General features: G+C 45.4%; 1 protein-coding gene across 7 annotated transcripts in view; it reads left to right on the top strand.

The window, feature by feature from the left end:
- EXOC6 (exocyst complex component 6) overlaps positions 1–27,955 on the top strand; it is a 386,110-nt gene that overhangs the window by 166,547 nt on the left and 191,608 nt on the right. For all 7 annotated transcript variants that reach the window (XM_068258178.1, XM_068258176.1, XM_068258180.1 and 4 more), the window contains 3 exons: positions 4,365–4,569; positions 6,740–6,895; positions 10,061–10,129. In XM_068258178.1, coding sequence (XP_068114279.1) covers positions 4,365–4,569; positions 6,740–6,895; positions 10,061–10,129 — 430 coding nt within the window. The remainder of the gene's footprint in view (positions 1–4,364; positions 4,570–6,739; positions 6,896–10,060; positions 10,130–27,955) is intronic.

Below are 27,955 nucleotides of genomic sequence, written 5' to 3'. Positions count from 1 at the left end.
TATACATTATCCCGAGGCTAAGCAATGCATTGCAATTTTCTGTTTGTATCAAATGTCAGATGCAAGCAATACAACATAAATCCTGACCTGCAAATGACCTACAAATGAAAAAAAAATAAGTCTCAAAGCTCCCATCGGAGCAGATGTTGAAAGGGCAAGGCCTTGAGCTGGAGATATATATAATTAGCAAGGGGCTCAAGAATGGGTTTAAGTTGGATTATGCTAATTCTGATTTCAGTAACCGCATTGAAAAAGCTTCCAGATGAACCAACAGTGTTGCGATAAGCTGATTTGTTTAATTTGAATAAAACCGTTTATATGAATTTAATGCTGTTATGGAATTATCTCCTGAGAGGTCACGCCATGTGAAGTTGCTCTTTTGGAAATTGGATAAAAAGAAGCCCTGAAATTCATCCGTGGCAATTCTAATTTACGGCTTACACCGTCCTGCTCATTTCGCTCGTTCGCTGACCACGTTATTTATTTTCACGTCTTGCCAGTGTGATCCTATTAACCGCAACCGCAGCTCTCCGCCAAGCGAAACGGCAAACAAACTGAAATCTGCTTGTGCGAATCCCTTTGTTTCGCAAGCTGCTCATATGAGGCTCAGAGTAATGTGAGGACAAGTGTTAATGGGAAAAATCTCCAGGTAAGCTGGTGAAGGCCACAGTTCCCTGGGTAAGAAATCTCAGGCTCCCTTTTTCTGAGAGACGTAATGGTCAGCTTTCCCAGAGATTGCTCACACCATTGCTAACAGCAGAGCTGCCTTCAGAGTGCTTAAAGGACAACTGAAGTGAGAGGGCTATGGAGGCTGCCATATTTATTTCCTTTTAAGCGATGCCAGTTGTCCTGGCTATCCTGCTGATTTTCTGCCTCTAATAAACCTGGAACAAGCTTGCAGCACACACGGTGTTTCTGACATTTTTGTCAGATCTGACAAGAATAGCTGCATGCTTGTTTTTGGTGTTATTCAGCCTCTTCTGTAGTAAAATAGATCAGCAGGGCTGCCAGACAACTGGTATTTTTTAAAAGGAAATAAATATGTCAGCCTCCATATTCCTCTCATTTAAAGGAGTCATCAAGCAATATTACCTACCCCCGATCTACTTACCTGGGGCTTCCTCCAGCCCCTTGCAGCTAACATGTCCCACGCCCCAGCTCTGCTCTCAGCTGCCGGCCTGGGATCCCCGCCAGTGCAGAGGGTGACCTCGAGGTCGTCCTCTACTGCGCTTGCGTGAGCACCGCTGTCATTCAAGTCCACGCTGTCCGGATTGTACTGCGCAGGTGCATTCTGGACAACGTGGACTTGATTGACAGCTGTGCTGGCGCAATAGAGGACGCCTGGCAAGACACTGTGTGGGGACCCCGGACCGGCGGCCGAGAGTGGAGCTGCGGCGTGGGACGTGTCAGCTTCAAGGGGCTGGAGGAAGCCCCAGGTAAGTAGATTGGGGGGGTAGGTAATGTTGCTTGATGACTCCTTTAAGAGCAATAGGAAAGTCCAAACGCCACTGTGCAGGATCGAGTTAGCCAAGCCATAGGTATACAAGAGGAAGAAGGAACCTCAGACTGCAGTGGAGTAGACAAAAATTGGTATTCTTTATTAGAAAAAATCCACACATAAAGACATCGACATCCACAGAATGAAAACTGTGCGCCCAGCGTACCGCAATGCCAAAACCAGGCCTTCAGGGAATACCGCGTTAGTACACGGTATTTCTGGAATCCGAACAAAGACTTACATGATTTCCAGACCGACGCAGTTCTCCACAGGTTGCCGCTGGAGACGTGTGGCCAGGCCTGCGCAGGCGCAGTGAGCCTGTTTGCCGAAAACGAAACTAGCTGGTGGCGGAGGACAGGAGACTCCATGAGTGACTGCGAAGGCACGGGACAACTGCAGGGGGCTGGTAGAAGCCCCAGGTGAGTAAAACTAATTTTTTTTTTTTTTTTTTTTTTTTTTTTTAAGGCTTAAATATCCCTTTAACTGTTCTCTTTGAAAATAAAATAATGTTATGTCAATGCATGGCTTTAGTTGGAACAAGTATAGGAACGTCTAAATTAGCTGGAGGTCTTGTGGTCTGCCATGCCAGAAATGTGTATTCGGTTACTGTTTTAAGGAGTACTCATCATGGTCTTGTAAAAACAAAAATAAATTGAGAGCCCACAATGGTGTTTATGTTATGTTCACGTTTAGGTACAGCAATCTACCTTGAAATGGATACTCACAAGAGAGGGTTAGCACTAAGGCAACCACATGCAGGTGGAAGATTAAACCCGACCCCATTCGGGTTAAGAAGTCACTCTCTGTAGATTGATAATATGGGATACCTCCTCCACCAAGGGTGGGCAAATTTGTAATTGGTAGAACAGTACAAAAGCGTCAGAAATATTAAAATAGGTTAAAAACACTTTAATAAGGGAGGTAGTGAGCATTTTTTGTGTGGAGCTTTTATCTAAACCAGACAATTCTGGTCTTTAACCACTTCACCCCCAAGGGTTTTTACTCTAACAGACCAGAGCAATTTTCACCTGTCAATGCTCTTACCTTTCATTTGCCAAAAACTTTTTCAATACTTATCACAACAAAATGATCTATACCTTTTTTTTTTCCCCACAGATTAGGCTTTTTGGGGGTGATATTTGTTTTCAGTAATTACTTTACTTTCTATGCATTTTAAAAGTGAAAAACAAGGGAAAAAATGAACAAATACATAATTTCTCCAATTCCATCCCCTATAGTTTTAACATAAGCAATGCTACCATACATAAAACCCACACGTTTTATCTGCCTATTTGTCCTGGTTATCAAAAGGCTTGCATTATGTCCCTAGTACAAAGTATAAGCAGTAGAGTGTTGTACAAATTATAGTGACAATATATTATTTGGAAATAAAAAACTTCAAGAGGGCCGAATACTTTTGCAAACCACTGTAACTGACAGCAAATGGTATATTTCAGTTCTGACAAAATATTGTCAGAACTAGAAGGGATCACTGTAAGAAGAAAATGGTGAGCTTCTGAGAGGAATTAATGGTGAGGTTAGTATGTAATATTCATTTGAAGCTACGTCATGTGTTTATTTTAAATAATTTTACTCGCTTCAGATTCCCTTAAAGTATTACTGTGTTCTCAACATTATAACAACCTTACCATCCATATTTCATGTATAGCAGCCAAACGCACGTTTCACGACCCTATAATGGTTGCTTCTTCAGAGGTAAGAGATTGCAGTTCAACAAAGGACACCATAAGCTTTACAAAACGTATCAAAATGGCAAGATGCACAAGGTGTCCATTTTTGTATACAATTGTCCAATTGGGTCGGCTAAAATTGGCAAGATTAATCTTAGTCTATAGAAGGTCAGGTGACCTGTCTATAATCATGATTAAAGATGGGGCACCAAGTAACGGTACAAGTGGCAAAACCACTGAACGCCAGTATCTGTTCAGATGAATGGACAGTCGTCAGTAACATGTTGCATCCAGGATCGTTTACCTTCACTCTGCCCTTGAAAGCCAACAAATGCTTTTCTACAAGCTTAGAATACTGTATATCTCTTGAACCCTCCCTTCAGGCCATTTGGCAGGATTCGTCAGTGCTGATGGGACCTTATAGTAAGTGACAAGTATTGAATCTGACTATCTTTCATTACACTTTGAGATGTTATGTCCATTGTTTGTTACTGTGACCTTCCTTATTACATTGAAATGTCCTTAGGGGGGAGATGTAGGGGAGGAGATGGTTGTTCCCTTTATACTGTTTCTTTTAGTCGTTTTTTTTTTGTTTACTGATATTGAAAGGATACACATGGTGACATGTGACATGCATAAATAGACATGTGTATGTACGGTCCCAAGCACACAAAAATATATGTAGTGTTCCTTTTTTTTCTTTCTCTGCCTGAAAGAGTTAAAAATAAGGTATGCAAGTTACAGTTTATGACCGGGTCGGTCTAAAGCATTAACCCTCAGTGATAAGGAATTACAACCTAGCAGAAAATTGCTTCTGAGAGCAGGGGATAGATAAAATGGGTCAATACTTCATAGATTTTAGCTCTAGCTTACTTCAGTGCAAAGTGACATTCAGCAGAGACAATAAAACTGTAAAAACTTCAAAAGTAGATTTAAAAATAAAATAAACTTTGGGATATCTAAAAAAATAAATAAAAAAAGGCATTTTTAGGAGAAGGTGGATAGATGCAATTGTTTCTCAGATTTTGGTAGCAAAATGATTAAAGAATTGACTTGGCAGTAGCAGGAATGCTCACGCCACTCTGTGTATTGCCTTGAAATATTGCCTAATTTAAAGAGGCTATATGTATGTTTGTGATGACGCACTGATCCATTCTATGTTCTTCTATCCACAGGTATTATTCTGCGCTAAAGACAATGGATCAACTAGAACATCTTTATCTCCCCAAAGTCTCCCAGTACCGCTTCTGCCAGATAATGGCTGAGAATCTCCCCAAATTACGAGAAGAGATAAAAGACATCTCCATGTCTGGTCTGAAAGATTTCCTAGAAAGCATCAGGAAGCACTCAGACAAAATAGGAGAAACTGCCATGAAACAAGTAAGAGTCTTATCTTGTCTCAGTCTTTATACTCCGACCTATCTGGCTGAATCTCCAAGCATCACATGCTTGGAGATTCAGCCAGATATATTTGCACATATTTTAAATTTTACAGTTTTTTGCTGTAGTGCTCCTTTAACATAACTAATGTAACTTAATGACAGTATTTTTGCTTAGGCTGAAGTTCCTCTTTAGTCATCTGCCTATATGCAATCAACCTTTTCTTCTGAGTTTTCTCCTTGGAGATAATTTTTATGCTTCTTTTTAAAATAACTGTTCTGCACTTTTTAATTGAAAGTAGGTGAGTAAGTACTATCAAAATTAGAAAGTTTTAAAATATCACCTAGAAGAAAACTCAGGAGAAAAAGTGAATTGCATATGGGGCCTGATATTTCTTCCCACACACTCAAACATAGTCGGAAACCGGGCCATGCAGAGGATCGTTAAGTGGGGGTCAAATAAAAAAAAAAGCAGTGCACTGCACAGGTGCAAAATACTCCCGGCTGCTGGGGTGCGTCTGCCACCTTACCAGGGCTGATTAGAAGACAAAGGAGCGTCTTGAGAGTTCTGGGAGGGAGCCCACGCACCTCATGGGGCAGGAGGAAACCCTAGGTAAGTATAAATATAGCTTTTATCTTCATCTCAGGTTCTCTTTAAACAATACCGATTGCCTGCCAGTGCTGTTGATCTATTTGGCTGCAGTAGTGTCTGATTTACACCAGAAACAAGCATGCAGCTAATGTCAGAAACACCTGATCTGCTGCATGCTTGTTCAGGGTCTATGGCTAAAAGTATTAGAGGCAGAGGATCAGCAGGACTGCCAGGAAACTGGTATTGTTTACAAGGAAATAAATATGGCTGCCTCCATATCCCTTTCACTTCAGTTGCCATGTAAGTTTAATACCCTCGAATGACATTAAATCAGTGGGTGATTGAAAGCATCAGTAGCCTTTGAAATATTATTACCTATTTTACTTGAATCACCTCTTTTGGTTTGAGACTTTTGCTGTGCATTTATCCATGTCACTTTTATCACTCTCTTCTATCCATGTGTTATGCTAGGTACACACAGTACAATTTTCTGTCAGATTCAATGTCAAATCGATTATTTCCGATAGGTCGGATCTGATTTCTGATCGATTTTCTATTCACTTCTATGGATAACCATATTGGAAAATGGATTGGAAATCAGATCGGATCTGTTGGAAATAATCGATCTGACAGTAAATGTCAGAAAATTGTATTGTGCGTACCTAGCATTAAAGTCTGTCTAAGTAAAAAACTAACAAACAAAAAAGTCAAATGGGGTAGTGGTAACTATTTCAGCATTGCTTTGCTAGTCTCACTACTTTCCAGCAGTCTCCTCCCCCTGCCAACCACAGTAAAGGATACCCGAAGTTACATGTGACATGATGGGAGAGACATGTGTATGTACAGTGCCTAGCAAACAAATAACGATGCTGTATTCCTTTTTTTTCTTTCTCTGCCTGAAAGAGTTAAATATCAGGTATGTAAGTGGCTGACTCATGCTAGGTACACAGCATACAATTTTCTGTTAGATTTTCTCTTAGATTTACCTGCCAGATAGCTTTTTTCCATGTTGTAGGTAAATCTAACAGAAGAATCTAACAGAAAATTGTATGGTGTGTACCTTAGTACTGACTCAGACAGGAAGTGACTACAGTGTGACCCCCACTGATAAGAAATTCCCCTTTTTACCTCTTTCTTGCTCTCAGAAGCCATTTTCTGCTAGGAAAGTGTTTTATAGTTGGAATTTCTTATCAGTGAGGGTCACACTGTAGTCACTTCCTGTCTGAGTCAGGACTGAGTCAGCCACTCGTTGCCTCCGAGTGGAACGCATCGTGGGAGGCAACGAGGGACGGACAAAGAAGACGTCAGAAGGGTAAGCTAGACCCCCCCCCCCCCCAGCCCGCACAGCATTACTGGGTGAATCCGGACAGCAACCATCCGGATTCACCCGAATCCGAATGTTCGCCCATGCCTGTTAGCAGGACAGCTTTGAACTAGTCAGTACAAGCACTGCTGTGGGTATATCAAACGGGTTTACACTGGCTGTAACTTCTGACAGTAAGGTTGATGATTATTTTTTTTGTTGTTGTTTTTTTTCTCTCTTTTTATTTTTTTTTTATATTTTCCCTACAAAACACAGGCACAGCAACAAAAGACATTTCAATCTGCACTCCACAGACAGACCAATATTGCTTATAAAAAACCCATGTACATCATGAATGGCCACGGCACTGAGTATGGAAATGGGCTGAAATCCAAGATCCAGACGCCAGAAGACGAGGAATTGGAGGAAGAGGTAATGTTATTTTTCCACAGGCTCTTAATATTATTTTTTAGTATTTATATAGCGCCAACATCTTCCTCAGTGCTGTACACAGTTTATAGTCTTGTAATTTAACTGTGCCTCACAATCTAATCCCTACCATAGTCATATGTCCATTGTAGTCTAGGGTCCATTTAGGGGAAGCCACTTAAAGAGGATCTGTACTGTAATCTCATGTTACAGTATACTACAAGTTTTTATTATATAGTGAATTATCTGCACTCTAGTCTGGGATTCTCACGGTTTCTCAGCATGTGACAGGCAGCTCCCTTCCCCCCTCAGCCTCACAAACTGCATCACACTCACAGACAAGCTGAAACTGCTCCCTGTCTGTGAGAAATAAACAAAGCACACAGAGCCTGCAGGAGGCATGCATAACTTTTATTCATCACGAAGAATCCACAGCACCACGTCAGTAATGTATAGCTCTTTTATTGTTTAAAATGACAAAGAGATAGCCATAACTGCGACAGACGTTGTTTAAAATGACAAAGAGATAGCCATAACTGCGACAGACGTTGTTTAAAATGACAAAGAGATAGCCATAACTGCGACAGACGTTGTTTAAAATGACAAAGAGATAGCCATAACTGCGACAGACGCTGTTTCGGACAAAGTCCTTCCTCAAGCTGTGTCAGGCTCTCTCTGAAATATAACACAAATGCTACCCTTATATATGTTACGGCCAGAACCTGAAGCGTGGCCACTTCGCGTTCTGGCCGGCCACTTCGGGTTCTGGCCGGCCAATGTGCGAAGTGGCCGCAGCGCAGCGACCAATGTTAGAAATGTTATGTTTACGCCGTCTCGCTGCGGCCAAATTGATGACAACTTGCTTAATTTAATGAATTTTAGCCGGCGGCAATGTAATAGATGAAGCCGCCGGCTTTCGCACTGCCTCTCTCCCCCCCCCCCCCCCCCTCTCTCCTCTCCCCGCCCCCCTCTCTCTCCTCTCCCCGCCTCCCTCTCTCTCCTCTCCCTGCCTCCCATACAATAGAGTCGTTCGTCGCAGCAGGGGCAGCAGAGCGGGGAGGCTGCAGACATTGCTTCTGCCAGCACCCGCTCTGCAGGAACGGCAGGATTCCCCTGCCGCGACGAACGACTATCGCGTGTCCCTGCCGGCTGCTACTTATTGTACGGGAGGCGGGGGGGGGGGGGGGAGGAGAGAGGCAGTGCAAAAGCCGGCGGCTTCATCTATTACATTGCCGCCGGCTATATTTCATTAAATTAAGCAAGTTGTCATCAATTTGGCCGCAGCGAGGCGGCGTAAACATAACATTTCTAACATTGGCCGCTGCGCTGCGGCCACTTCGCACATTGGCTGGCCAGAACCCGAAGTGGCCGGCCAGAACTAGAAGTGGCCACACTTCGGGTTCTGGCCGTAACATATATACTAACCATGAGTACAGAGTAACCAATCAGGATGCAGAGAGGACATGGAGGACCTGATGGAGAACTGCAGAAAAGCCACGCAAGTTCCACCCCCTATGACACAAATTAAACTGACCAATCACACAATGACAAAGATTTAAAATCCTCCTTACCTCCTAACTCCAACTGTCTAACACAAGAGGACCTGATGAGAAACTGCAGTTCACCCTCCCATGTGTCACGCCAGACAACTTCCTGAAAACGTCATGCTGACCCCATGACGTATGCATAGACGCAGGCGTAAAAACGTCAGTGCATGCGTAAAAAAGTACGCGTTCCCGCATGCGCAAATGTGTCTGCACCTATGCGTAATTCCCGGAATGAAAACCAATATATTACAAGACCAAATGCAAAAAGAAGTGCATACAAATGTGACACGTAAACTCGTAATGGAACGTGTAAGGAAATTTTGCAGCACATAGCGGCACAGATGGTGTGCGATCGTACGCGTTGTGTTCTGATTGCACACCCAATTGCACTAATTGATGTGAACAAGGCCTTAGGCGACTGTTCAGGGCCATGCACTGTATGGAGGCCTAGTGGGGCAGAGGGACGAAGGCGTAGCACATGGCGGAGTGGGAGGGGTATTGGGGAAAACAATGGACTCGCTCTGCACTCAGCTGAGATGATCTGGCAGTCTGTATCTGTGCAAGGCATCGGGGATCACGATACACACACTAGATTCATCCCCCCCTTGACCGGCTGCCTAGTCTGAGAACCCTCTATGGTGTGTACAAGGCACTGTCCTGTAGCGGAGCAGCTGTGCTGAAAAATGTGAGTAAACATAGCTGTCAGTATATAGATTATTAAAGTGTACCAGGGACGAGACGAAGTACAAGTTTTATCCATACCTGGGGCTTCTTCCAGCCCCATCCGCACAGATAACTCCCACGCCGCCGTCCTCAGCCTTCTCTCTCATCGGTACCGGGTCCCGTAACTTCAGCCAGTCAACACGTGCAGTGCCCTCCCTCTGTCTCCCTCTGTCTCTCTCCGAGTATGGTGCAGTACTATTCTCCGCCAGAGAGACGGAGGGAGTACGCTGCGCATGCGTAAAACTGGCTGCGACTGGCCAAAGTTACGGAACCCGGTACCGAAGAGGGAGAAGACTGAGAATGGCGGCGTGGGAGCGAGTCGTGCGGATGGGGCTGAAGGAAGCCCAAGATATGTATAAAACTTGTACTTCGTCTCGTCCCTGGTACACTTTAATAATCTATATACTGACAGCTATGTTTACTCACATTTTTCAGCACAGCTGCTCCGCTACAGGACAGTGCCTTGTACACACCATAGAGGGTTCTCAGACTAGGCAGCCGGTCAAGGGGGGGATGAATCTAGTGTGTGTATCGTGATCCCCGATGCCTTGCACAGATACAGACTGCCAGATCATCTCAGCTGAGTGCAGAGTGAGTCCATTGTTTTCCCCCATACCCCTCCCACTCCGCCATGTGCTACGCCTTCGTCCCTCTGCCCCACTAGGCCTCCATACAGTGCATGGCCCTGAACAGTCGCCTAAGGCCTTGTTCACATCAATTAGTGCAATTGGGTGTGCAATCAGAACACAACGAGTACTTTGTCTCGTCTCTGGTTTCCTTTAAACTAACCAACCAAAACTGTTGCATGTGTAGGAAAAGTCCTACTAATTCTTAAATTACTGTGAGCAAAGAGTTCATTTTTAGTAAATACACTAATTTACATTTTTTTTTCTGTCAGGTGCTAAGTGTCCAGGACCTGGTAGACTTCACACCAGTATATCGATGTCTCCACATCTATACGGTTCTGGTAAGTGTTATGATATTGATTTGAACTTCTGTAAACGGAAAACAGGAAAGACTAAAATGTCTCACCTCATGCTTATTTTTCTATTGGTTTAGGAATACAGAGGCACCAAAACCGAATAAAATACACTAAAAACAGTTTAAAAATGGGAGGTAGTGGTGGACTTACCTCCCAACAGATGACACAATAGGTCTGTTTCAGTATAGAACACAATTTTTATTGGGAATTACTCCTCCTTGTGACACGTTTCGCGAGTTGAACATGCTTCTTCAGGCAATAGGGGGGTAACTGTGGAGAGTCTCTCAGTGCATGGGCGCCTGACAGAGTGTGTATCCTACATTATGCATCTTCTTTTAATATGAGCATCTTTACTTACCCTGACTGAAGGGGAGAAAAAAAAACCCTTTTAAAATCATCTTTATAATTTCAAGTAATCTACTTTTGAGCGCCTAACGCCAATCGCAAGGTGGCAGTCCCAGGACCGTGCAACACCAATTGGCATGAACTGCTGGGGGCGTGTTTTGCTGGGGATCGCACGCGCTGAGTGCTTGAGTGACGGAGCTCCACTCCGTCATCAGTCTCACTCGGCTGTCCCCTGGGGAGGCTCAGAGTGCGATCGGCTCTCATAGGCTGATGCTTATAAGAGCTGATAGCTGGGATTGGCTGTCGGGGGGAGGGAAGGGGGAAAAATAAGTAATAAAAAAAATAGACAAATTTATTACAAAATAAAAGAACAAAAAAAGAAATAAACATCCCAGCAGCGATCAGAGCCCACCAACAGAAAGCTCTGCTGGTGGCCAGAAAATGGGGGGATTCATATGTGTGCTGAGTTGTGTGGCTCTGCAGAGAACTCTTAAAGCTGCAGTGTGCTGAATTGTAAAAAAATAGCCTGGTCACTAGGGGGGAGTAATCCTATGGTTCTGAAGTGGTTAACAAGTATGTGTGTTTTCTCTGGTGACTACTCAGAAGCTCTGCTTCTCTGCACTGGCAGTCCAGCACTGCTTACACCTGTGATTGAGATAGGAATGAATCCCCAAACTGTTGTGTACACAACCCAAACACATTCACGGATGAGCAGGATACCGCCTCCCTGTTAAGTGAATTCACCATTGCAGTAAAACTAGAGAATATTGAGGTGCAAAGGGGTACATGACATTTTACTTCCTGAAATGAGAATCCTGGGTGTTCTCTTCACCAATCTGTACACTGTCGCCATGGTTTCCAGCATCTTTACTAAAACATTGCAGCGGCAGTCTGAAGATAGAAGATAGTATTTAATAGCTTTCTGTTAAAAAATGACCTGTGTAGCAATGAATTCTCTAGATTTTTTGTTCAAAATTGAAGTTGCTCTTTAACCTGAGTGGTATGCCTGACACTGTGTCGGGCATGCCGCTCGCTAGCCTCAGGAGTCCCCCAGTATAAATGCAATATATTGCATGCATGCAAAAGGTTTAGCTAGCACTAGGCTAGCTAGTATAGGTGGCCAGCACCCCCCAATCGGCCCCAATCCCCTGATCCAGCCGCTTGTACATTACCTAGCCTGGCTCCAGTCATTGGCGCAGCCTCCCCGCACAGCTCCGGTCTTCTCTATGGGGAGGATCGTGATTGCGCATGACGTCAGTGACGTCATGTACGATCCTCCTCATAGAGAAGACCGGAGCTGTGCTGGGAGGCTGCGCCTGGCCAGGCTAGGTAATGTATGAGCGGCAGTGGCGTATCTAGGTAAGACAGCGCCTAAGTCAAATATTACAATTGTGCCCCCCCCCCCACAGACACACACACACCCCTACCATCAACAGCATCCTGTCTAACCTTTCAGGACAGGGTAACCCCTTCACGCAGTCAGAACACGCACGCACACACAAATACCAGACTGTAATGGTCACTATGAAATAAATGAGGCTATCCTGCTGATCCTCTGCCTCTAATACATTAAGGCAGGGAACATACTTGACTGTTTTCGTACGTGTTTTCTGCACTGAAAAACTGAGAACTCATGTTAATCAATGGGCTAGTTCACACTTAGTTTTTTTCTGTGCTTGAAAAACACATTGACATTCTGCATGATAATTCTGCACATTTTGTCAGTTTTCTGTATCCATTACATTAGCTGCTTTGAAAACACGTGCACGTTTTTCTGCCTAGAAACACACTTGGTGTGCAGAAAATGTAGGCAGAAAAACACAAGCTGTAAACTGAAAGACAAGTGTGTTCCCTGCCTTAGCCATGGACCCTGAACAAGTATGCAGATCAGACCAGAAAGATCAGCAGGACTTCCAGGTAACTGGTATTGTTTAAAAGGTAATAAATATGGCAGCCACCACTCTCATATGAATGAAAGCAAACATTTGCAGTGACAATCATAACATAAATTTAAACTAGGATCTGGGGGGAGGTGGGAGGATAAAGTCTCAATATGTAGACAAGATAAGGTAAAAAGACAGTGGGAGCCTAACATTATGGGATTGGGGGGGGGGGGGGGGGGCAGTGTAAAGAGTAAGGAGGTTGGTAAAGCTTCAAGTAGCCCATTTCAGGTAACCAAAATTGGAAAATGTGGTGGTAAAAATATAAAGTGTATGGTAACCAAATGCTAGGAGCATTGCAAATAAAATGGACGAACTAGAGTTCATTCTGATTAACAAAGGCTATGACATTGTGGGAATGACCAAGACATAGATGGATGAAAGCCATGACTGGATAGCGAATTTAGAGGGATACAATGTGTTTATGAAGGATAGAACAGGGAAAAAAGGTGGAGGGGTTTGTCTCTTTGTTAAGAACTCTTTTACAGCTGTCCTAAACGATTAGATGGATGAAGATTGCGAAGATGTGGAGTCCATTTGGGTAAATATTCAAGGTGGAAATAAAGGTTGCCAATTGCTTATTGGGGTATGCAACAGGCCACCACATATTCATGGAGCTGCAGAACTGCAATTACCACAGCAGATTGAAAAAGCTGCAAGTAAAAATGAGGTCATAGTTATGGGTGGCTTCACCTTTCCAGACATTGACTGGGGTATTGAGGCTACCCATTCTGGTAAAAGCAGCAGATTTCTGGCAGCACTACAGGACAGTTACCTGACTCAAATGGTAACGGAACCAGCTAGCGGGAATGCGTTACTGGATTTGATCATTTCAAATAGACCAGATAATGTATCAAATGTGCAGGCTCATGAACATTTGGGAAATAGTGATCACAACATGATAATGTTTGATCTGGTGACTGATGGGCCGCGGGGCAGCGGGACCACGAAAACTATGAATTTTAGAAAAGCAAAGTTCAATCACCTCAGGCAGGCACTAAGTTTGGTGAACTGGGATAATGTACTACAAGGGGAGAACACTGAAGGGAAATGGCAAGCTTTTAAACTTATTCTCAATCATTAGGTATATCCCATATGGAAACAAAATGTCTATGAATAAAAAAAAAGCCCTCTATGGATGAATAGAAAGGTTAGAGATAAAATGAAGGGGAAAAAGAATGCCTATAAGGTCCTAAAACGAGAGGGGGTCGAGGCTGCATTAAAGCGGAATATAACCCTGCATTTCAACTTTGCTCTAAAACATTATTTACAGCATATTATATGCAAAAAGCATTTTTTTTGTACTAGACCAGCATTGGAAGGGTTAAACACAGAGGTTTAAGGTTCAGGGTGAGATATGCAGAAGTTCAGATTGTTACATTCTATTTAGTTATATGTATCTATTGAGAAATGTTACACACTCTTTGGCTGTCCTCCAGCTCCTGAGAGAGTGAGTCACATTCAACACTTAGATACATTTATGTGAACAAAATGTATCTTTGTCAGCTCTGCAGAAATCTCCAGGAACTTTAAAGCTGTGTGTAACCCTTCCAATACTGGTCTAGTAAAAAAAAAATTGCTGGTTGCATATAATATACTGTAAATAATATTTTAGAGCAAAGTTGAAATGCAGGGTTATATTCCGCTTTAAAGGGAAGGTTCAGGGTGGCTCTTAAAAAAATAAAAATGCCCATCAACTTACCTGGGGCTTCCTCCAGCCGTGGGCAGCCAGGACGTGCCCTCGGCGCCGCTCCGCAGGCTCCCGGTCCCCTCCGGTGGCCGACCCAACCTGGCCAGGCCGGCTGCCAGGTCGGGCTCTTCTGCGTTTCAAAATGCGCCTCACGGGGGCGCGCTGACGTCATCGGACGTCCTCCGGGCTGTACTGCGCAGGCTGCCCACGGCTGGAGGAAGCCCCAGGTAAGTTGATGGGCATTTTTATTTTTATTTTTTTAAGTGCCACCCTGAACCTTCCCTTTAAGCAATTATAAGGAGTGCAATAAAAGTTGTAAAAAAAGAAATTAGGCTGGCAAAGATTGAAGCTAAAAATCAAATCGCTAGGGATATCAAATCTAACCCAAAAAAGTACATCAACTCTAAAAAAAAAGAAAGGTTGACTGTATCGGACTCTAAAGCTAAGTACCCACGGGGGTACAATTGTAGCTGTCGCCGCACACGGGAGCGTGTGCGCGACAGTTCGGCGGCAGTTCGGCGACAGCTCGTCGCCAAATCCCTCTGCATCCACACGGCAGCAGAGGGATTAGCGATGCGGCGGAAGCTGTCGCCGAGTTTCCTCCCCCCCGCCGGAAGCTCCGTGTGGTGTGTGTGGGTAGCTGTCGCTAGCCCGCATACACATGCGGGGCTAGCGACAGTTCCGGCGAGGTTGCGGCGACGACTGTAGCCGGCGATTGAACATGTCAATCGCCTGGCGACAGCTCCGACGGGCGACGGTTCGGGGCGCGCGCATCATACACACGGGGGAACTGTCGCCGCAACACGCGCGTTCCACGCGGTTACGGCGACGGCCGTCCCCCGTGAGTATGGGCCTTTAAAGGATGAGGGTGGGAACTCAATGGTGGATGACCAAGGTAAGGCAGAGTTATTAAATTCTTTCTTTGCTTCTGTCTTCACAAGGGAAACATCACTGTTGCAAATTACAGATGCAGAAGAGTCTCAATCTTCCAATTGTAATATTAAATACTTAACGCAGGAAAAAGTGAAGGCAAGACTAAATAAATAAAAATAGACAAGGCACCTGGCCCAGATGGCATGCATCTTCGGGTCCTAAGGGAAATAAGTTCCGTTATAGATAAACCCCTTTTATCTTATCTTTTGTGACTCTCTTTCAACTGGCAGAGTCCCAGTGGATTGGCGTACAGCCCACGTTTTCCCATTATTTAAGAAGGGCAAAAAATCAGATCCAGGAAATTATAGACCTGTAAGCTTAATATCAGTTGTATGCAAACTATTTGAGGGCTTACTAAGAGATACTATACATGACTTCATAGCAGAAAATAATCTTATTTCTCAGCATCAGCATAGGTTTACTAAAGACAGGTCCTGTTTGACTAACATGCTCAGCTTTTATGAGGTAGTGAACGGATATTGGGAATGCTGTAGATGTGATATACTTGGACTTTGCTATGGCCTTCGAGTCTTCGACACTGTTCCCCACAAAAGTCTGGTGCAAAAGTTGAGGATGCAAGGACTGGGGACGAGTCTGTGTGCATGGATAGGGAACTGGCTAATGGATAGAAAACTAAGAGTTGTGGTCAATGGATCATACTCAAAATGGGTGACTGTTAGCAGTGGGGTCCCACAGGGGTCTGTACTGGGTCCAGTGCTCTTCAATTTATTTATTAATGACCTAGTGGATGCAGTAGAAAGCAATGTTGCTATTTTTGCAGATGATACAAAATTGTGCAGAATCATCAACTCTCAGGAAAATAGTGACATATTGCAACAGGATCTGGATAGGATGGCTATATGGGCACATACATGGCAGATGAAATTCAATGTTGAAAAATGTAAAGTCATGCATTATGGTCGTACCAATGGTCTAGCACCGTACAAAATAAATGGGATACACTTGGGGACATCAAACTTGGAGAAGGACTTAGGAGTACTCATCGACAACAAGGTAAATAATCGTATTCCGTGCCAAGCCGCTGCAGCTAAAGCTAATAACATTTTGGGATGCATTAAAAGAGAAATAAAAACTTGAGATGCTAGCATAATATTGCCCATGTTTAACTCTCTAGTAAGGCCATATCTGGAATATGGAATTCATTTCTGGGCACCACATTACAGGAAAGATATTGCAGTTTTAGAGCAGGTGCAGAGACGAGCAACAAAATTGATACGTGGGATGGAAGGTCTCAATTACCAAGAAAGGTTAGATAAACTGGGTTTATTTAATCTTGAGAAAAGATACCTTAGTGAGGATCTAATTAACATGTATAAATACATCAGAGGGCAATATAAAAGCTTGGCGGATGAGCTTTTTGTCCCAAGGCCTTCTCATAGGACTAGAGGACATGATCTGCACATGGAGGAAAAACGTTTTAGCCATTTATTTAGGAAAGGGTTCTTTACAGTAAGAGTGATTAAGATGTGGAATGCATTGCCACAGGAAGTAGTTATGGCAAATTCTATACCTGCATTTAAAGGGGGCTTAGATGCTTTCCTTGCGTTGAAAGACATCCATGGCTACAATTACTAGGTAATGCCCAGTGATGGTTGCCATCTGGAGTCGGGAAGGAATTTTTTTCCCTTTAGGGGCTAATTGGACCATGCCTTGTAAGGGTTTTTCGCCTTTCTCTGGATCAACAGGGATATATGAGGGAGCAGGCTGGTGTTGTACTTTGTTCTCTGGTTGAACTCGATGGACGTATGTCTTTTTTCAACCCAAATAAACATGTAACTATGTAACTATATAATAAAAGCCTGACAACCTGTTACATATCAGTAGGTAGATACTGAGCTAGAAATAAAGCATTTTGGCAATTGAATGAGTGCTGCCATTAGGAGCACACATTCAGTGTTACATAAGTGCGTGCACGAGCATGTGCATGAGCACACGCGGGACCATCAGGGGCATGCACGTGCTTGCACAGGAGTGCGCACGAGCACGCGTGGGGCCGCTCGGCAGTCTTTTAAATGGAACCTGAAATGAGAAGGATATGGATTTTCCTTTTTAAGATAATACCAGTTGCCTGACTCTCCTGCTGATCCTGTGTCTCTAATAGTTTTAGACACAGCCCCTCAACTAGCATGCAGATCAGGTGCTCTGACTGAAGTCAGACTGAATTAGCTGCATGCTTGTTTCAGGTGTGTGATTCAGCCACTACTGCCCCAAAGAGAGCATCAGGACTGACAAGCAACTGGTATTGTTTAAAAAGGAAACATCCATATCCCTCTCAGTTAAATTTCCCTTTTACTGCAGGATGTGAATTTCATGCCCTGGAGTGCAAAGGGGGGCCAATTAGGACATAAAATTCATGTCCTGTAATCTTAAGTGGTTAATGTCAGGCGCAAGGTTAAAGTTGGGTGTCGGGAGATGTTAGTGTACTGGAAGGGGTTATGGGTACATGGGTGAGAGGGAGATTGGTGATAAGCAGGGAGATTAGGGTTAAGCAATAGGAGATGGGGAGACTGGGGTTTAGTACAGGAGATTAAGCATGGGAGAGGGGAGGATTAGGGTTAAGCATAGAAAAGGGAGAGATTAGAGCTAAGCATAAAGTGGGGGAGTTCAGGGTTAAGCAGTAGGATAAGGGGATATAAAGGTTAAGCATAGGAGAGGATGATCTTAGGGTTAAGAAAGGGACACTAAATTTAAGCAATAAGAGAGGGGGAGACTGGGGTTAAGTATAGGAGATGAGGAGATTAAGCATTGGAAGAGTAGGGATTAGGGTTAAGCATAGAAATGGGAGAGGTTAGGGTTAAAGGGACTCCGAGCACCTCTCATGGGTATGCCTAGAGACTCCGACCAGTACTGCAAAGTACTTAAAGATGCATACCTTTCTGTAGCTTGTGCTCTCCTCTTTCATTTGATGCCATTCTACACCAAATAGTTTTCGTTCTATTTCAATTTAAATATCGCAGCTGCCATCTTGGCTATGTTATCACTTCCGGGTTACCCCTGTTTTCTCTGTTAGAGAAGCGTATCACTGAATGAAGCAGGAAGAGGAAGTGACACGCATGGCCATTGCAAGAGGCTCCTCCAGAGGGGTCATAGCACGACTTTGTTGAAAGTCGTCTGGCTTAAAGGCATACCCATGAGAGATGCTCGGGGTCCCTTTAAGCACAGGAGATGGGAAGATTAGGGTTGAGCAGAGAGATTAGGGTTAAGCAATAAGAGAGGGAGAAATTAGGGTAAAGCATGGGAGAGGATGATATTATGGTTAAGTGTAGGAGAGGAGAAGACTAGGGAAAAGCATAGGAGAGGGAAATATTAGGGATAAATGTAAGAGGGGATAAGATTGGTGTTAAGCATAGGAAAGGGGTTAGGGATAAGCAATATAAAATGGAGAAATTAGGGTTAAGATCAGGAGAGGAGGAGAATATGGTTAAGCATAGGTAAGGGGGAGATTAGGGCTAAGCATTAGGAGCGGAGTAGATTAAGGAGAGGAGGAAATGAGAGCATAGGAAACGGAGGAGATTAAGGTTAAGTGCTGGAAAGGAGGAGATTAGGGTTAACCATAGGAAAGGAGGAATTTGGGGTTAAGCATAGGAAAGGGGGAAATTAGGGTTAAGCGCACTCAAGAGAGGGGAGATTAGGGTTAAGGAGGGAGATTAGGGTTAAAGGACAACTATCAAAGCCAACTAAAATTCTAAAAGTCACATATTTCTAGTAATTACTTGCAAATCGTAATACAAAGGCTTTTTTCTGTCATTGGAGCGAGTGATTGGCCCTAATGGCGTAGCCATGGTCCTGCCCCCAAGACCATTGGCTCCAATTATAAAAGGGAGAAGAGCAGTGCGCAGCGGTGATTGGCAGTTCTGGAGCAGCACCTCCACCTGATTCGGGGTTTACTTCAGAAAGATTTTTGTAGCCTCCCATATGCAGATACTTTTGCACCAGCTGGGTGCACCGGCTGTACAGGCTGTGTAAGTGTTATACTTCAGGGGCGAAGGAAGGAAACACGGGGCAGAGGACAGACACAGGGGACTGGGGGGGGGGGGGGAGGACACAAGCATGGGCGGAGAATGGACATGGGGACAGAAGAGAGGGGCAAGGAAGGACGCATGGGGCAGAGGATGGACATGGGAACAGAAGGGGGCACAGTGGGGTAAAGAAGGACACATAGGGGCAAAGGACGGACACATTTGGTTGGACAAAGGTGGATGGGGGGGGGGGGGTGTTCAAAGAAGCACAAATGGGATAGAGGACGGACGCAGGGGGACAGATGAGGACACGGGGCAAGGAAGGACACACAGGGCTGAGAACGGACATGGGGGTATGGAAGGATACATGGGGACAGAGGAGGATACGAGGTACAAGGAAGGCACAAGGGGAACATAATCATTAGGATTCAATCATGTCGGCAGATATGCCCAGAAAATACATTCAATCATGTCGGCAGATATGCCCAGAAAATACATTCAATCATGTTGGCAGATATGCCCAGAAAATACATTCAATCATGTCGGCAGATATGTCCAGAAAATACATTCAATCATGTCGGCAGATATGCCCAGAAAATACGTGCAATCATGTCGGCAGATATGCCCAGAAAATACGTGCAATCATGTCGGCAGATATGCCCAGAAAATACATGCAATAATGTCGGCAGATATGCCCAGAAAATACGTGCAATCATGTCGGCAGATATGCCCAGAAAATACGTGCAATCATGTCGGCAGATATGCCCAGAAAATACATGCAATAATGTCGGCAGATATGCCCAGAAAATATGTGCAATCATGTCGGCAGATATGCCCAGAAAATACGTGCAATCATGTCGGCAGATATGCACAGAAAATACGTGCAATCATGTCGGCAGATTTGCCCAGAAAATACATGCAATCATGTGGCAAACCTGCCCAGAACATACACCTGCTAATATAAATTTAAAAAAAAAACATTTACTCACCTGCAGCAGCAGACCTCCTGTCCCAGCCTCCATCCGGCGCGCAGCTCCCATGGGTGGTTGGGTGGATAGGTAGCCTGGTGGGTGAGTGGGTAGGTAGGTAGCCTGGTGGGTAGGTAGGTAGGTAGCCTGGTGGGTGGGTAGGTAGGTAGGTAGCCCTTAGCCAGGTGGGTAGGTAGCCTGGTGGGTGGCTGGGTAGCCGGGTGGGTTGGTAGCCTGGTGGGTGGGTAGGTAGCCAGGTGGGTAGATAGGTGGGTGGGTAGGTAGCCGGGTGGTTAGGTAGCCTGGTGGGTGGGTTGGTAACTAGCCTGGTAGGTAGGTAGGTAGCCGGGTGGGTGGTTAGGTAGGTAGCCGGGTGGGTGGGTAGGTAGCCTGGTGGGTGGGTAGGTAGGTAGCCTGGTGGGTCTTTAGGTAGGTAGCCTGGTGGGTGGGTAGCCGGGTGGTTAGGTAGCCGGGTGGGTAGGTAGGTAGCCTGGTGGGTAGGTAGGTAGGTAGGTAGGTAGGTAGCCTGGTGGGTCTTTAGGTAGGTAGCCTGGTGGGTGGGTGGGTAGCCGGGTGGGTAGGTAGCCGGGTGGGTGGGTAGATAGCCGGGTGGGTGGGTAGTCGGGTGGGTAGGTAGCCTGGTGGGTGGGTGGGTAGGTAGCCGGGTTGGTGGCTGGGTAGCCGGGTGGATAGGTAGCCAGGCGGGTAGGTAGGTGGGTTGGTAACTAGCCGGGTAGGTAGGTAGGTAGCGGGGTGGGTGGGTGGTTAGGTAGGTAGCCGGGTGGGTGGGTAGGTAGCCGGGTGGGTGGGTAGGTAGGTAGCCTGGTGGGTGGATAGGTAGCCTGGTGGGTAGGTAGGTAGCCGGGTGGGTAGGTAGGTAGCCTGTTGGGTGTTTTGGTATGTAGCCTGGTGGGTGGGTAGGTAGCCGGGTGGGTGGTTAGGTAGCCGGGTAGGTAGGTGGGTGGGTAGGTAGCCGGGTGGGTGGATGGGTGGGTAGGTAGCCGGGTAGGTAGGTAGGTAGCCGGGTGGGTGGGTAGCTATCCGGGTGGGGGGCCCGACTCCTATCCTCCCCCCCTCACCACGGGGGGCCCCCCTCCCGGTATGCGCGGTGGGAGAGCGGCAAATACAAGAAGTCTCCGGGGCTCCAGCAGGCACTAGAGGCTCAGCCGCTTGGTCTCCGATGTCTCTCTCCTTTGTATACTGCTCGCTACTTCCTGGTTTAGTAGCGAGCGATATACAGAGTTAGAGACGGGAGACCAAGCTGCTGAGCCTCTAGCGCCTGCTGGAGCCCCGGAGACTTCCTGTATTTGCCGCTCTCCCGCCGCATGAGGGGGAGGCCCCGAGGTGAGGGGGGGAGGACAGGAGTCGGGGGCCCCCGTGTTAAAAAAAATAAAATAAAAACAAAACAAAAAAAAACAGCAATACTTAATGGGCCCCTGAAGCAACGGAACTTCAGGGGCCCTCGTGCGGCGGCACGGCCTACACGGCCGTATGTCCGCCACTGTGTAGGTGGGATCCAGCACCAAAGGAGATGTGCAAACTCTCATGATATAATCAGGTTTGTGCTAGGTAACTCCGTATCCTGGGTCCATTTAGTTCATATTTATTTTACACACTGCCTATTATGGCCAAGATCTTCTGTGTCCAATTACAGTTGTCTTCTATATTAGTACCATGTATGGTTTAATCTTTCAGAAATCGAAGACGTGGAGACAGGCAAAAACGGTGCAGTACATTTGGGTGCACCATGCCCCACTATAGGCCGTAATGTAAATTATGGCTATATCGGCGCTCAGACAGTCATTTGCGCGGCATAAAAACACGGAGCCCAAATTATTATAAAATGAGTGTGATTCGGCCACCTGCAATAACTGGCAGCCGAATTACGCCTTTCCCCTGAGTCCACGGCAGCCTGGAGAGGGAATAGTGATTAACACCACTGGGACTTTTGCAGAAGCAGTGTGAGAAGTTTTTCTGCTCTGACCTGCGCTCAATTTCCCGGTGCCTTAATAATATGCATGCGTAGAAGAAGAACTTTTTTGTGTAACAATTGACTCATATGAACAATTTTAATAAAAAAAAAAAAAAGACTCTTCCACTGTAAAAAGCTGACTCACTATTTTGGGAATAATGTAGATGTAGCCTCAATTCCGCTGTCAGTTTAATATTAGTACCAATACAGGTCGAATATGAGTTTGTAATCAGTTGCTCAGTTTTTTTCACTTGAACATGGAACTTGAGCTCAAGGGAAAGTCAGAAAGCAACCTAAACTCAAAGCCCTGTTCACACTAGCCCTTAGGGCATATTTCCACTGGGTCGGATTAGCCATGACGGGGGTACAGGCGCATGATTACGTGAACAATGTTTGGCAACCCATGGCAAACGACCATCACAGTGGATTGGATCTTTAAGAACTCTGCCGACTCCCACACTAAGTACCGAGTGTGACGTTTCGTATACCCGCCGGCAGGAAGATGGATCGGAGAACACTTGTCGTCGGGGGGATGTCGCTGGGATCCATCTTTCTACATCGTGAGGTGAGTATTCGGCTTTAGTGGTGTCCTCTGGGACTTCAATACTTCATCTGCCATGTTCCCTGTTAAAAGCCTCCATGTTCTTCTCAATTCATATTCCCCTTGTCAGCCATGTATCTTTCCAAGGGCCGTAAATCTTCAGGCTCATGTCGGGTCATAAAACTTTTATAGTTGTGTCATAATGATAAAGAAGTCGGAGTTTAAGAGAGAATAGCGGATTTCTGGTGCAGCGCCTGCATATTTTGACTGGTTTGATATACTGTGTGATGGCTGAGCAACAGGAACATTAGGCCTGTGCTATCGTGCAAATCAAGCCTGCGACTGTCAGGATGTACGGAGACTAAATATAACATCGTCTTGTCATTTCCTATTGGGAAAAGTTAGCAGCAGAGATGGAGGGATTCACTACATTCTAAGAGGCCAGTCCACTTAAAGGAGAATTACAGCCAAATTTGTCCCCTCTACTTCAATAGATTTGAGAAATTACTAAATCCATGAAGAAAGAAAAACCTTTCCTGAAATTCCACCAACGAACTTAATGACAGTTGTGGTAACAGAAGGTTGTGCACACTTCGTGCTGTGCAGAAGATTTTCCATTAATGTAGGGATAACATAAGATACTTCATACATGGGCTAGGTCAAACTGGGCCAAGGTAGCTGTGCTGGGCGGTCTTGAGAACACTGCCATTCCAGCGCAGGAGACTTGGGCGCATCAGTGAGTAACTTCAGCGCCGTCAGAAGACGGAGCTGAAGTTACTTATAAAACACTATAATTCGGCCTCTAGCAATTTCTGGAAGCCAAATTATTTCATTCCCCACCATCCGTGGCGGCCTGGAAGGGGAACAGTATTTAAAATCAATGGGAATTTGTGCAGGAGCAGGATAAACCATACAGGCTGTATCCTGCGCTCAAGTCTCTTGCGCGGATTCATCTTGTACGCCTGTCTTGACCCAGAATCTAGTGTGTGTACAAATGAACCCCAAGGTCGATTAAAGGTCCTTAGATCTCTGAGAGTCTAGTAAAGGATTTTAAAAAAATGGCCAAATCATTGGACATCAGTCTTTCTTCTCTCAGGATGATCATCAACAAGTGGAGATTTCAGATAACGGACAGACTGCCTGTGATGATTTGCTCAGCTGCCTGTGCAGGCAGGCAGCTTTTTGACCATTGTGTAGGTTTGCATGCTGCAGGACTCTGGAAAGAAGAGCTTCTGTCAGTTTTGCAGCTTGTGCTTGCTGAGGAATTTGCATACGTTGTCATGCAAATTGCCTGGCCACATTCATTGGAGGCATGTACTATAAGTACTATGTGTTTCCCACAATGCTTCGCTGTTCATAAGGAGTCTTCCTGTGAAACACTCTGGAGAGTGTCAGCCATGCTCTTTGTTTGAAGATCAGCTTAGAGTAATTCCTGGGAAACTGCACTAGGCAGGTTTCCTTAGTGCAGGTAGGATTGCTTATCTGTTTGTTTGTTCTGTTGCTATTGTCCTGTCCCAGCGGTGGTCGACAGGAAATGGTTCTGATCTCTGTTCTTGGAGTATAGCTGGTGCAGCGGTTGCTACCAGCTATCTCTTCTGTTCTGTCTCACTTGGATCGCACTAGCATCCTGCGCTAGCGCTGTGGATCCTTCTGTTCTGTCTCCTTGGATCGCGCTAGCCACTTTCTGCTAGTGCTGTGGATCCTTCTGTTCTGCTACTCTGTACCTGGATCGCACTCGCTTCGCGCTAGTGCTGTGGATCCTTCTGTTTCTTCTTCCTGGATCGCGCTAGCCACTTTTGCTAGTGCTGTGGATCCTATCTCTCGCTTGTCCCTGTTTTCGTGTGTCTGTCTTGTCTGCTACGACCGCTTGCTGGAGGCTCGGTGAGGTAACCGTTAAGCAAGCGTTCGCGTCCTCTGTTTCATGTTTGTCTGTCGATGGTTAGTTAGGCGTGCTTGTCTCTATTGTGCTTATCACGTGGAGACCGCGAATAACCGCGTGCACTGTTGCAAATGAGTGCGGTGTTCGCGGTTAGCTAGCGTTTATTTTCCGCATCTCCTCATTGTATGATTTGCTGTGCCTTTGCTATCCTCGTATTCTGTTCTGATCTGCCTTGCGTCACATCTGGCGATCGCACCTCTCGCGATCGCGTTCCTATTTCGTATCTGCTGTTGTGTGTGCGCGGTCGCGGGGTGGCGACTAGATTGGAGCACACACATACAATCTGTCCCTTTGCTCGTTCTCATTTGCAATCACTTCTCTTGCGATTGCGTTCTGCGCTTCGTACAATTCCTGTCTGGCATTTGTGGAGGTACAGAGGATTGGTTCCCTCTACGGGTGCGTAGCACCTTTTGCTGGGTGCCTGCAAATATACGCTTGTGAAGGATTTCCGCCGTATCAGCGCACGCGTTGTGCGCTGATCACGGAGAAAGTTCCGCAATCGTTACACTGCCTATGCCAAGTTGTCCCAACACATTCAGGCTTGTACACACACCTGACTAAAGTCAACTGAGGTGGCCAATAATGACTTCTCAGCCAATATTCATCTGTGTGTACAGTGATCCGCCCAACTCACCATTGTTCAAGCCAGCCGCTGCGTGACATCACGCACATGCCACTCTGTCATCCCTCTGCCCCCCCCTTTACGCATAGCAACACCGCGTGTTGACAGTTACGCAGCTGACACGCGTCTTGCAGCCCGGTCCAGTGATGTCACCCAAGGGGATTGGGTCTTGAACCCCAACGAGTGATATCATTCAAAGGTGTGTTTACTCCATAAGAACAAAACTAAATATGCTAAAAAAAAAAATTATCTAAGAACCACAGAATTTCATGTAAGACTAATAATTTGGCCAGTTTCTTCTGCCATGTAAGTGACTGGAAGAGTTGTTCAACCAATATCACTGATTATGAGCATGATAAAGAACGAGCAGGACCTTGGCCACTAATAGGCTTCTTTTGCCCAGAATTGGTATCTTTACCGCCTCGTGTTAGGGATGATGGCGTATTTCAAGATGAAATTGTTGTGTGGAGAAAGACGTAAATAAGTTTCTCATTGACAGCCACAATTACTGAGTACTTGCTATTATGGGGCTACGCTGGCTTTCAACCTAGCTTTTCACAGAGTGAGCGTTATGAAGCTGGGAAATCTGCTTAATCTCACCGAAGAAAAGATTCTACTTCTTTGCAGAGGTACAAGACTTATATAAATACACCCTATCCATTTTTTGACTAATACCCAAATTGTGTCCTATTGTACAATTTGGCAGTAGGGTGAGTTAGTGGCTAGCTCACTCTTCTTTCACCACTAATGTTCAAATTTTACGGTAAATTCCAGCCAGGGCATTATCTGCACAGAGTTTGTCTGTTCTCCCCATGTCTGCGTGAGTTTCCTCCGGGCACTCTGGTTTTTCTCCCACATCCTAAAAACATACAGATAATTAAATTAGCTTCCCCCTAAAAATTGGCCTTAGACTGCAATGGGACATATGACTATGGTAGGGATTAGATTGTGAGCCTCTATGAGGGACAGTTAGTGACTTGACTAAATATACTCTCCAAAGCACTTAGGAAGATGTTGGCGCTATAGAAATACTGAATAATAATATCTACATGTTGATCTGTTCACTCTGTGTGGTGTGGGATTCTGCTGGATACTCCAGTTTCTTCCTACTTCCAAAAAACATAGTAATAAATTAGTCCTTGGTTTTCCCACCAAATTGGCCTTAGACTATAATTAGGGCCTAGTCAGTCAGATAATTCAGACCTTTGGCCAAATTTATTTATTTTTCTAAACTATACAGGCTACAAAGTTCACTGGCAGAGATTTATAGCAAATTTACAGTACATAAAGAGATGAAATAGTGGAAAAAGGAGCCTAATGACACACAAAAAGGAAAAAAAAGATCAGTGTAGATTTGAATGCTGTTCGGTGCACAAAAAGCATGCATTACTACTTATGTAGAATAATAGTAGTGCAATAAGAACCAGTCAGCACTAACCCAGCTGTATTTTCTAAGGTTTAAGAGGGTGTATTGGAATCCCCGTTATAAGCCAGGTTTGTATTAGGCTGGACATACATTAGGAGTGTTTGCATGAGCAGAATCATCATTTGTTCTCCATTTCATGGATGCAGTAGAATTATCCAAAATGAACAGGGATGGATGGAAACTCTGTTCACTGAATAAGGTCCAACTGACAGCATAAAAAGCGAAGACTCAAATCCTAGTGAATATGAAAGAATGGAACCACTCCGAGTACATCAGTCATGGAACCATTCTTTTATATTTATTGAGTTTCGAGTCTTCACTTTTCATTCTGTCAGTTGGGTCTTATTCAGCGAAACAGAACAAAATGGCGCTGGGAAATTTGGGCGCACCATGCGGCGGCGGAATAGGCCGTAATGTGAATTACGGCTATAGCAGCCCTCAGACAGTAATTTGAGTGCTTTTTTAAGATGGCGCCCAAATCACTTTAAAGGGAAGGTTCAGGGAGGGTGGGTAAAAAATAAAAATCAAATTCCACTTACCTGGGGCTTCCTCCAGCCCGTGGCAGGCAGGAGGTGCCCTCGCCGCCGCTCCGCAGGCTCCCGGTGGTCTCCGGTGGCGCGCCCGACCTGGCCAGGCCGGCTGCCAGGTCAGGCTCTTCTGCGCTCCAAGGCCCGGAACTTCTGCGTCCCACGCCGGCGCTCTGACGTCATCGGACGTCCTCCGTGCAGTAGTTCTGCGCATGCGCAGTAGAGCCCGGAGGACGTCCGATGACGTCAGAGCGCCGGCGTGGGACGCAGAAGTTCCGGGCCTTGGAGCGCAGAAGAGCCCGACCTGGCAGCCGGCCTGGCCAGGTCGGGCGCGCCACCGGAGACCACCGGGAGCCTGCGGAGCGGCGGCGAGGGCACCTCCTGCCTGCCACGGGCTGGAGGAAGCCCCAGGTAAGTGGAATTTGATTTTTATTTTTTACCCACCCTCCCTGAACCTTCCCTTTAAAACAGTGTAATTCGCCCGCCAGCAATAGCTGGAGCCTGGAGGGGAGATAGTAATTCATGCTGCTGGAACTTTTGCTAGAGCAAGGTAAGCTGTTTTTTGGCTTCGCCCTGTGCCTTAAATTTCCCGGGGCCGTTTTTGCATGTATGCCTTATTCAGGTATTGCTAGTACTGGGTCCCAGCCTGCAAATATGCCCTATAACAGTCTACAGCAGGTCAGAAGGCTGCAATTTATTCCTCCAACCTTGTTTTTTCCTAGTTTCTTTTGTATTTTAATTATTTTTAGCTTTTGTGCTGATATCCGTTGTTGTTAATAAAGATTTCTTGATTGATATATTATAGTGGTGCAGCCTACTTTGAGGGATTTCTTACTTGATTGTTATATGTATGAATTTATGTCCCTGGGCTTTGCACACTTGATTAATTGCAAGTGCTGTACCCAAATTGGATGCCTACCCTTCCCAT

The sequence above is a fragment of the Hyperolius riggenbachi genome, chromosome 10 (genome assembly GCF_040937935.1).
Source record: "Hyperolius riggenbachi isolate aHypRig1 chromosome 10, aHypRig1.pri, whole genome shotgun sequence".
Classification (NCBI taxonomy): Eukaryota; Metazoa; Chordata; class Amphibia; order Anura; family Hyperoliidae; genus Hyperolius; species Hyperolius riggenbachi.
Note: the sequence above shows the minus strand (reverse complement) of the source record. Positions and strands in the feature narration are given on the sequence as shown.